The sequence below is a fragment of the Gastrolobium bilobum genome, unplaced genomic scaffold (genome assembly GCF_033153095.1).
Source record: "Gastrolobium bilobum isolate Gb01-03AN ecotype WA unplaced genomic scaffold, APGP_CSIRO_Gbil_v1 utg8265, whole genome shotgun sequence".
NCBI classification, from domain to species: Eukaryota; Viridiplantae; Streptophyta; class Magnoliopsida; order Fabales; family Fabaceae; genus Gastrolobium; species Gastrolobium bilobum.
In genome coordinates, this window is record NW_026899064.1 from 91089 (window position 1) to 101757 (window position 10669).

The 10669-nt window shown below is 29.7% G+C and overlaps 1 protein-coding gene across 1 annotated transcript; it reads left to right on the forward strand.

The window, feature by feature from the left end:
- Positions 1–2167: 2167 nt before the first annotated feature.
- LOC133286831 (uncharacterized) lies at positions 2168–2848 on the forward strand. The gene has a single exon (XM_061484324.1). The coding sequence runs from the start codon at positions 2222–2224 to the stop codon at positions 2669–2671; it is 450 nt and encodes a 149-aa protein (XP_061340308.1). The 5' UTR covers positions 2168–2221; the 3' UTR covers positions 2672–2848.
- Positions 2849–10669: the final 7821 nt, after the last annotated feature.

Genomic DNA, 10669 nt, shown 5'->3' on the forward strand with positions numbered 1-10669 from the left:
AGAAATTACATCGGGTATTCAACACGAATTAATTTCGAAATACAGCAAAGGAAAACAAGATTACAGGACAAGAATTTCACACAATGTGCTCAACCAATTAGTTTCATAAATATCAGGCATTCACACTGATCAGACCAGATATGGAGTGGGCTGGCCAAACTGTATCACACACGGTTGAGATATGGGTTTTAGTGCTTGGTCTTGGGCTTTTAGTCAAGATGAGATCAAACTGTGTATCTGCCCTTTGCAGTAGCGTGTTAAGTTTGACTGGGGTACCTGCGCAGACACTCCGATACTTAAGTCTATCAGAGGCAGGTGATGTATGTTGTTAAATGTAAATGATGATCGTACCTGGGTGTTGAACCCTTTGTTTTTATAGTAGTTATGATGCCGCCTTAGCAAGGCGGCTTGTCTTCTGATTGGCCAAGTTTGGGTTGCAAGTCAGTAATAGGATCTGAGTTGTCTTATCTTTGTTAGTGTCTAGTTTAGAGTCGCGGTACTGTCGGTTGCTTATTGGCATAAAAGCGCGGTGGGATTGCCTTGGACGTTAAGTTTGCTTACTTGAGGGGGTTTCATCCGCGATATGGTTATCGCGGCTTGTCTGTCGCGATGAGGGCATTGCGACTTACGCGCGATATGTCTGTCGCGCTTGCTTTGGATCCTTGGTGGGTTGGGCTTTTTCGTATGTCATTGGACCTATATTTTATCCGGATCACACACAATTTCAGATTAGGAACAGGATTGGTCATTCCATTCTAAGCCATTTCGATTCTGCAAAAGTCAGTTGTATGTACCAAACGAACCTTTAGGTGTTTGCAAAAGGTACCGCTTATCAAATTGGGTAAAACTAAGTAAATTTTTTGAATATTACTATAATGCACCATTATAAGATGAGTTAATGCCATCAAAATTTTTTTACATATACTGACCAATCTTCACAATAATAAAACATGTTACATATACTGACCAATTTTTTTTACATATACTGACCAATCTTGACAATAATACCCTTTTTGAAAAAAAAATTACTATAAATTTTTTGGGTCTTGCCACTTTTCGCAAAAACTGAATTAAAATTCATCTTGACAATAATAAAACATGTTGATTGAACTTTAATTAAATCTTTACTCAAAGCCGAAGATGGAACACAATTTCTAGATATGCAAAGCAACAAACATGTCAGACACAAGATTGACTAACTATCAAAAGGGTAATAGTATAAGGGGTTACCTCAATGTCAATTACACCTCAATAATGTGAGAAGTTAAGTCAATCTGCAAGAATCATAAACATTTTAGTCATACGATGTATAAAACAGGGTATTTGAATGGTGTTCAAAACAGTTTAGGGTCAAAGAGGGTTTGTGAGAGAAGCACGACGCTGGGCTTGGGTTTGCACTTTTGCATCTCTGGTCGCTGGATCACCATGAAAGCAAGAGGTTTGCACTATTGTATAGCTATTGGACCTAACTGTCGTTGATGATTGACACACAGACCAAACCAACTGATCCACACAAAACAGGTTTATTCTAGCCTATTAAATTAACATACTCTTTTGATATGATTTCGTGTAACCCACAGAAGGATCCATTCACTGTACAAACTATAGAAACAACTTTTTCCCTCTAGAACGTGTTTGTGCATTGTGTTCATTAAAAAAAAAAAACACTATATTGAGATAAAAAAAAATTCTTACTATTTATTTTGGAATATCGGTTCATTCTTTTAAAAAATAAAACTATTTCAAGTTTTAATAATTTCAGTTCCTCAAATTAAAAAATAATAATTTTTTTTTTTGGAAAGCAATCAGGAAAGAAAAAAAAAAATACTTTTAATGATGTTATGATATACACCCAAAAAAACGTACAGCAGAAAACAAAGATTATAGTTTAGATATTATAAAAAGTTTGAAGGATGAAAAATCTTGCAATTATTAAGAAAAAAAGATACAGAAAATCCTGATTCTAAAATGAGTCGGTTTTATAAAAAGTGCAGATATTAATCTTATTTAACAAGCTTACTTACACGTGACAACCCCGGGGTGCACCACGTGGCCGAGACTTCTAGCGTATCCGAGAGTTCGAAGCCTGGAACATCCTCCACTTCCAGTACCTTCTAGTTTCTAAAATTTCCAAACACTGAAGCTCTTATAAAAGCAGCACTTGATACTTGACAAGGCCATAGCACTATAGTTAATTTGGAGCAATAATTAAAGTAGAACAATGAAGCCCATTGATGACAAGCAAGAGACAGTGACGTTGAGAGGCGTGAGCCACGACGAGGAAGGTAAAAAGAGGGTTGAGAAGACAGAGCTCAACACCCACAACATAGATACCATCAGATACGTTGAGAAGAAGCTCATCAATAAGGGTATCCATCGTTTGGAGCGCCACCCTGTCGACGGCATCGGCATCGGCAGGCCACCGCCCAAGTCTGGACACGGCGGTAAGTTCACGTGGGAAGGCCCTGCTGGCATGGCGGAGAACGAGATGATGGCGGCGCCGGCGGCTATAGATGAGAAGGACCCTAACTATGTGGATGAAGAAGAAGAAGAAGAAGAGGAGAAAGATGTAGAGGGGTTGGTTATTGGGGAGGTTGAAGTGCCCAAGGTTGCTGAGGAACGTGAAGGTGTTGCTAGGGTTGACGTTGATCCCCGCTTGCAAGTTACCTAAGCTCTTAGCATGGATTGATTTGTTCCAGATTTTCATACATGAGTGTTCTTTGCTCTTTGATAGTTTCGTGTAATTTGGGTTTTGATGGACTTGAACTTGTAATTATCAATAAGACTAGTGAAATGTGAAGTTCTTTTTTTTCCGACACAAATTGCAGACTAGTTACTTCATTTTGTATGACTTTTATAATATTGGTTGGTGCAGTTTCAGTTTTGCATTTTAAAGGGTGGATGATGGTCACGGGAAAAAATTATAGTTATATTCATACATTTTTTATTGAAATCTGATAAGTCAGATTTAGTATTTTTCTTAAATTTATAAGAAAAAGATTATCAATATAATCTATCTCATTATAAAAGTGAATAATAATTTTTATTTCTCTTCTTTTGTTACTATTTAATTTCTTATATAATTATGTCATCTTTTTTTAATATAAGACGATTTATTTTTGGAGTTTATATTGTTACTTTTTCTACAATTATTTATTACTGAACTGTCCAGTAAACTATATACTTCTGAAAAAAAAGGAAAACTTCAAAAAAAATTCCTATAACTTTTCTCATTCTCATTTCTCCCTTTTCTTAAATTTTGAACCATTTATCACTTTGTCTTAAATTTTTTTATTATTTATCCTCCTAAGTGAGAGGGTAAGCGATAAAAAAAACTTTAAGTCAAGGGGTAAGTGATAAAGAAATTTAAATAAGAATGTAAATATTCAAAAAAATTACGAGGGATAAGTGATAATTGAAAAAACTTATAGGAATTTATAACTGAACAGTCCAGTACACTATATATTTCTGAAAATATATAGTTATAGGGATAGGTTATTCTGCCTACTCCCATTTTACTTACTTTTGCTTACTCCTTTCATTATCATTCGATTACAATTTAATTCAATGATAGAAATTTACTGTATAAAATTAACCCTTCTACCCCTTCCTCTCTCCCACTACCCTCGCCTCGCCCTTTCTCTCTACTTCCCATTCTTTCTTCCTCCGCTGCAGCAACCATCCTTCTTCTTGTTTTTTGTGTTTTTTTTTTAAATTGCAATCATCCTTCGGGCGATATGAATGACAGATTCAAATTAGATGAAATTGATAGATTGAAAATCAAAAGGCAACAAGATAAATTTGATGGGGGTATCAATGACTAATAATGGTTTGGAAACTTAAATCTGGATTCAGATGATTTTTTTTTCTTTTGGATAAACTGGACGATCATTTCTTGTGATTCATAAACGAAACATATCAAAGGAAAAAGGAGAAGACGCAACAGAAGGGCAAAAACCTAGTTTATGCGGCACTATTTCAGCGAGTGGGAGTATCAGTGTTGGTGTGTAGAAGGTATGCCTTCGATTTACGATTTGAGTATTGAACATTGAGAACCCTACAAATGGAACTCGCTCACTGACTCCAACACCTTTACAATCATATCATTCTGATAGCTACAGTCACTGACTTAATCAAATTCCCCAAATAATTACAAGAGCAAAGTTTAAACATGTCCATTAGCCAACATCAGCGATAATCAAAATAGCTACAATTGCGCGTTCGATTGGGAAGCGATAATGGACAAAAAATATAGGTATAGCTTAGAGAAAGAGAGAAAGGGAAGGAGAGAGAAAAGACCTAGAAGGAAGTAAGGAGAAAAAGAGTTTATTTTATTTTGCAGATATGGACCGTTAGATTAAATTGTAATAGAACGGATAGGCAAAAGTAAGCAAAATGAGAGTAGGCAGAATAACCTATCGCATAGTTATAATATTGATGTATTTCTAAAAATACATAATAAATATATTTATTATAACTATTTATTTTCGAGAGTATATAATGAACCGCACTTCTTATCATTTGGATTTTGCATTTTCTGTACTTATTAGTCTGTTTTCTCTGTCATATAAACAATTAAATGTAAGATAAATATTCCTCTGTTAATGAAGTCTTATTCTAATTTTCCAAGTGCTTGTTTTTTATCATCGTCATTTATTATTGATAAATAATATTGGTCTAGTTTTTCATTCCGAGTTTGGAGAATGGAATTAAACTGCTAAAATATGTAAAATTCGATATTGAAACTACAATTTCTGATTGATATGAGGCGAGATGGATAATAAGCTCAGTTGAAAAGGTAAAACTTTAATGTATGTATTTTTCATTGACAAACACTCAACTTTATTACTCGTTGATTCTTCTGATTAACAGAAGAGTGTCTTGTTTTAAGAAAAAATATATGAAAAGGAAAACATTACATTTTATATAAAGTTTCCTATAATAAATTTCATATTTTTTATCTTACAATATTGCCATCATATGTTAGTAACGCGAATCTCCCAAAAAACAAACTAAAATGGATGAAGTTTAAAAGAGCTAAAAATAGCCTGAACATGGAATGGAAACTTTCCTCTTCCAAATAGAAATCTCGAAAAACGTATTTTAAACTTCTAATTTAATTTGAAAATCCTTAAAATCAAAGACTTTTATGGGCATTCGTTAGAATTTATTGTTTGAAAATTTGTGTATTTTGTCTCTATATCTTTGATATCTAATTTACTTTTGTCAGTAATTTATATTCAGAAAAAACATGCCACGTAAATTGTTAAAACAGAATTTGAAACATTTTCAACCACATTCTTCTATTTAAACAAAACTTTTGGAAGTAAAATTTAAACAGGTTCAGATAATAATGGAAAACTTTGGACCTTCATCTTTCCCGTCATTAACTGTATAGAATAACCGTAAGAAGATCTTGGTTTCTGAACTGCATAACTGTGCGGAAGTCAATAGTTAGATTGGGCTGGGTTCAAGGCGCTGGGTCAGACAGCTTCAAAATGAATGCGGGACCAGCACTTTAGTTAACTCCACGTAGTTTTGTTGAGGTGGCACACACATATATAGGTGCTGCTAAGTGCTAACTATGGTTATTACAAAAAAAAAAAGTGCTAACTATGGGTATTGCCATTTTTACCTTTAATATGATCTTATTATTTAAGAATATATAGGTGAACATTCAAATTCCATAAATTTTATTTTAATTAAATATTTTATTAACATTTTTATATTATATTTTGTAATATGTTCTTCACACCAAAGTTTATTATTCTCGGAGAGTAAATAATATACAGGTTTCATGGACATATGCAAAAAAATTCTATACTGTCTAATTACTTATTAATAAAATGAAATGGTAAGGATTGAAGTCACGAACACTTCACAAAAATTAAATCATTAATTAAATTCAAAACTTGAGCTATTAGGTGAAGGTTACATTAATAGTTTTATCTTTTTGTATCATATTTTCTTAACACTTTTGATATATTTTATTATACATCCTTTAATGTACTTTTTGGTATCCATCTATTTTTTTTAATAAGGATATCCATCTATTTATATATAATATCAAATTCTGTCCTACAATATTTTTACATGGCCTTTTTCCCCTAATTATTTTAATTTGTTGCTTTACTTATTTTTTATTAGAAACTTTTTATTTGTCTTATTTGTATCTTTCTTAACTTCTAACACTCTCAATCTTCGAAAAAATTATTAATTGTTTTTCACTTTTTTAATTATTTTTCTTAATTTTTTAAACAAGTAGCAATAAAAAGGGAATCACTTTTAATTAAATCAGAAATAATATATATTATTAAATATGTTGATATTGAATACATAAAAGAATATGTTTTAATATAATACCCATATTACTTTTTACTTATTTATAAATTTTATTGTCTTCAAATCTTTCGTTTATAAGTTATGATGGAAAGAGTATTTAAATAATATGAATTTCATTTAATTTACTTTTTCATTCTTCAATGAACCTTTCATCTCATAAATATAGCTATTTTATTATTAAATATATTTAAATTTTACTGATAATATTAGCATAAATTGTGTCAAAGTTTTTATAAATTTATGTGATGATAAGTTAAATAGTACATGATGAAGTAAATTTATATTTTAATACAGTTTGAATTATTTTATTGGGTGAAATAATAAATTTTCTAATGAAACAAATTTAAAAATAATGAAGTCTGAGTATTGAAAGTTAATTAAATTAATGTTCTTGGATATTCCGGTTTACACCTGATCATCAAAATTTAAAAACCATTGTTCATATAAATTTCCTTAGATATATAAACAAATCAAACGAGAAATAAAATCTTATTACTTTATTTGAATTAAAAGCCAAGTTTAGATATGTGTGTATCTTGAAATGTATTTAACAACACTATTAGTTATTAAGTGAACACTGGTAAAATTATCTTATATTGTATATACATTTATATTGATTTACTTTGAACTAAAACTTTTTTAACCAAACTTTTTGTTTTAAATATTTTGATTATATAATTTTCTTAAAACTTCTGATTGAAGTATGCATTAAATGTTGATTTATTAAATAAAAATCTCATTATTATACATATTAATTAAAAAAAAAAATAGCACGTGTAGTTGATACTGGTAGATATCGAAAGCATATTATTTGTAGGGTTGTATATCACGTACCCTCCATTTATTTTTCTTTACATAATATATAAGTATCCGTTGTTGTTAGGTTTAGGTGCGTTTTAGGGACGTTTTGGGGTGTACAGTTTGAGAGCAGGAAAAGACAATATTGGATAGCAGAAGAACTATCAATGTTAAAGACTGTTAAATGGATCTAAAGTTTTTGAAGTTCTTGGGACTAAAATAATCAGTTTCAGGTGAGCTTTCTATTACATTAAGGGTCTTGTTCACAAATGAACTTAAAACTTGTTATTTAAGAAGTTTGAAGTTTGACCGGTTGAAGAATTGAATTATAAAAAGAACCTGTGGGCTGTTACACAGTCTTTACTTTGAGATGTTACGGAATTTTCAATGTGGTTGTAATGTCATCTTGCGCTTGCCACTAAAGGTTATGAATGGAAATTTGTTAAACGGAGGAACATGCTTGACACTTGACAATGATTGAGTTGCAAAACCAGCTAGGAAAGGATTAATGATTGGATTGCAGCTGGCACTTTACATAGTTTTAACCATGGTTTTTTTTTTTTTTTTTTTCCTTTTTTAACCACCAAAAAGGTATTCGAAGCTTTTTTATTACTGGTTTCTTGCTAGCGACACATCACATTTGTCTTTTGTACTATTTTGAAATCGAGTCATGTACCACGTCTTCCAATTTGTTAGCTTCTATGACAATGAAACGTTGTCATGAATCATATATATAGTCTGGTCCATACTTGGTAAAGTGCTAGCTGCACTTGAAATGCTTCGATGGATTCCTTCTCGTGTACCATCTGGTTTGGCCAAGGGGTTAAAGTGTCAAAAGGGCGAGATCCTTAATGATTAAATTACTTGTGATATATAAAAGAGTTCGTTTTTTCTGCAGTTAATCAGGATAAATTATATATCTGCAGTAAGTCTAATATGACGTCGTTTTGGGCGGAAATTATGGTGTTTTTATAATTTTAATTTATTTCAGGGTTATTATAGTCTTTATAATTATAATTTTTTAAATTTTTAATCCCAAAATGACATCGTTTTGAGAATAAATACAGACAATTTATCTGTAGTATCTGCAGAAATATTTTTCTACATATAAAAAATAAAATTATAAAAAAAAGCTATATGGAAGTCTTTTTTTCCATTTCTTCTTTGTTCTCTCTCTCTTTTAGAATAGGATCTGTTTATGTAGAGCAATGTACCTTTTATTTTCTTTATACTATTTTTTTCTTATGATAAAAATAACCATTAACTATAATCGTATGCAGACAGTATGTGGAAATTAAAAATCACAAGATATGTTGTAATGATTTTTTACGAAAAGGCATGGTCACACAATGATGTCATGAGCCACAAAATATGATCATATTGATTCACATTTCAGTTTATTTTGTTAATTTATTTAATCCTTCATTGTTTAGGTGCCTGAGGCGGTTAGGGAACTGTTTGTTTCGATCATTATCATTATTAGTTCGATGACTAAACAGTGTTCAGAGATTGATTAATCATATTATTGTGGCTGTTTTTATTAATTAATTAATGGTAGAGGTCTAATCAAATCATTATGTTGAGGTAATATTAATCCTGAATGTTGTTGTGTGATTGCAAAATCTCTACAAGGCTAAAAGAAAAATTTTATAGAACAGTATTATAGGAGAATATTACACTATTAAAAAAGTTTTAATTTTCGACAAAAAATATTTTGTCAAAATTAATCACAGTGATTTCGACGAAAAATATATTACGTCAAAGTTTTTGTCGAAAATCAAATGACATCAAAAATCCTATAAAAAATAAATGCTAAAAGAAATAATTTTTATGACTTTTTTTACGGAAAACGAATTTTGTCACATAATTTCAACTAAAATATAATTTCGCCGAAAATCATATAACAAAATAAATTTTATTTATAATTTTTTCGACGGAAATCAGATTCCGTAGAAAATTTTCGACGAAAAATGAATTTCATCGAAAATCTTATTAAAAATAAATCAACAGCGAAATTATATTTATTAACTTTTCGCCGAAAATCACATTTCATCATAAAATTTCGAGGAAAAATGAATTACATCAAAAATTTATAAAAAATAAATCACAAACGCTAATTAGCCAACACACAAGCAACGTGAACATAAAATAAGAGCAGCATAAATGAGGTTACGAAGGTGGCATATTGTCATAATAGGATAAATAAGATAAAAAAATAAAGATATTCGACGAAAGATAAGAATTCCATAATAAAATATATTAAATAAAAAATAAAAATATTTCATAATAAAATAGATAAAATAAAGATATTCAACTAAAAATAGAAATTGTATTAATGAAAGAAAAGATTAAAGAACATAGCTAAAAATGGTTTGGGTAAATTATTCGATCACCTAACATAAGAATTTTTTTTTAATAAAACCATGATACAATCTAATAAAAAAAAATAAGACTCTTATACATAAAAAGAAAGAGCTATACCAAAATTTACTTGGATAAAAATAATGAAACAAGGTTTAATGGAGTGAAAAATAAATTAACTTTTGTCTTAGAATGGAAGGGAGAGAAATTATACTTTTCCTTTTAATTTTGTTTATTTATTATATATATATATATATTTTTAATTCTCTTCCTACAATTTTTTTATTTAAATTCATTGACCGTTTTAATTAGTTTAAGTTAAAAGTGATATTATTTAAAGAATTTTTTTTTCAGTACAATTTTAAAAGAATCTTTTACTTTTTAGATTTTTTGTAATGAAACGAGCATGGTAGTTAAAATTTTGATTTATCACTATATTTTTATAAATTTTTTCATCAAATTTTTTTTACTAATATTCCAAATACTTTTATATTTGTACAATTTGTTTTCCGTTATGATTTGATATTTTATGATTTTTTATTGTCCTTGTATATTTACGTAAAATTTCATTTTTAATTAACTTGGACACGAGAGCTTCTATATTTGGTGCACAAACCGCAGCAGGAGTTGAATAGTAGAACATCTAAAGTTTCGTGTCGCATCTGATGATATCATGTAACCCAAGTAATTATTTAAAAAGTTAATTATAGCACAAATAATTGGGGCAACTTAAAAAATGAAGTGTTCAACTTTTTAATTAATTAAAATAAAATATAAGCTGACCTAATAAAAGAGATAAAAACTTAACTGATTATGGCAGAAAAATGAAAAATAAACATTAAACGAAAGAAAAACATTGAAATGCTACCAAACTCTTTACAATATTTTAATAACTAGTTCACATGCGCTCATAACTTTATTAAGCTCTGTTCTGGACTTTCTCAAAGGAATGAATAACAGAGAAATGAAGTTAATTTCGTTAACCTTTGATTAGATTAGCACTTATTATATTAATACTCTTTTAGTAGTTTGTAAAATCTTGCTTAAAGGGCTTAGCCCCTCTTTATTTACAAAAAAAAAAAAAAAAAAATCTTGCTTAAAAGTTAGTGCTGATTACATTGACACCCTTATAGTTTATGAAGCGTTACAGTTATAAGTTAACGTTTAT

Excerpts from the sequence above, each read along its gene's own strand:
- LOC133286831 (XM_061484324.1), top strand. The coding sequence starts at position 2,222 with ATGAAGCCCATTGATGACAAGCAAGAGACAGTGACGTTGAGAGGCGTG.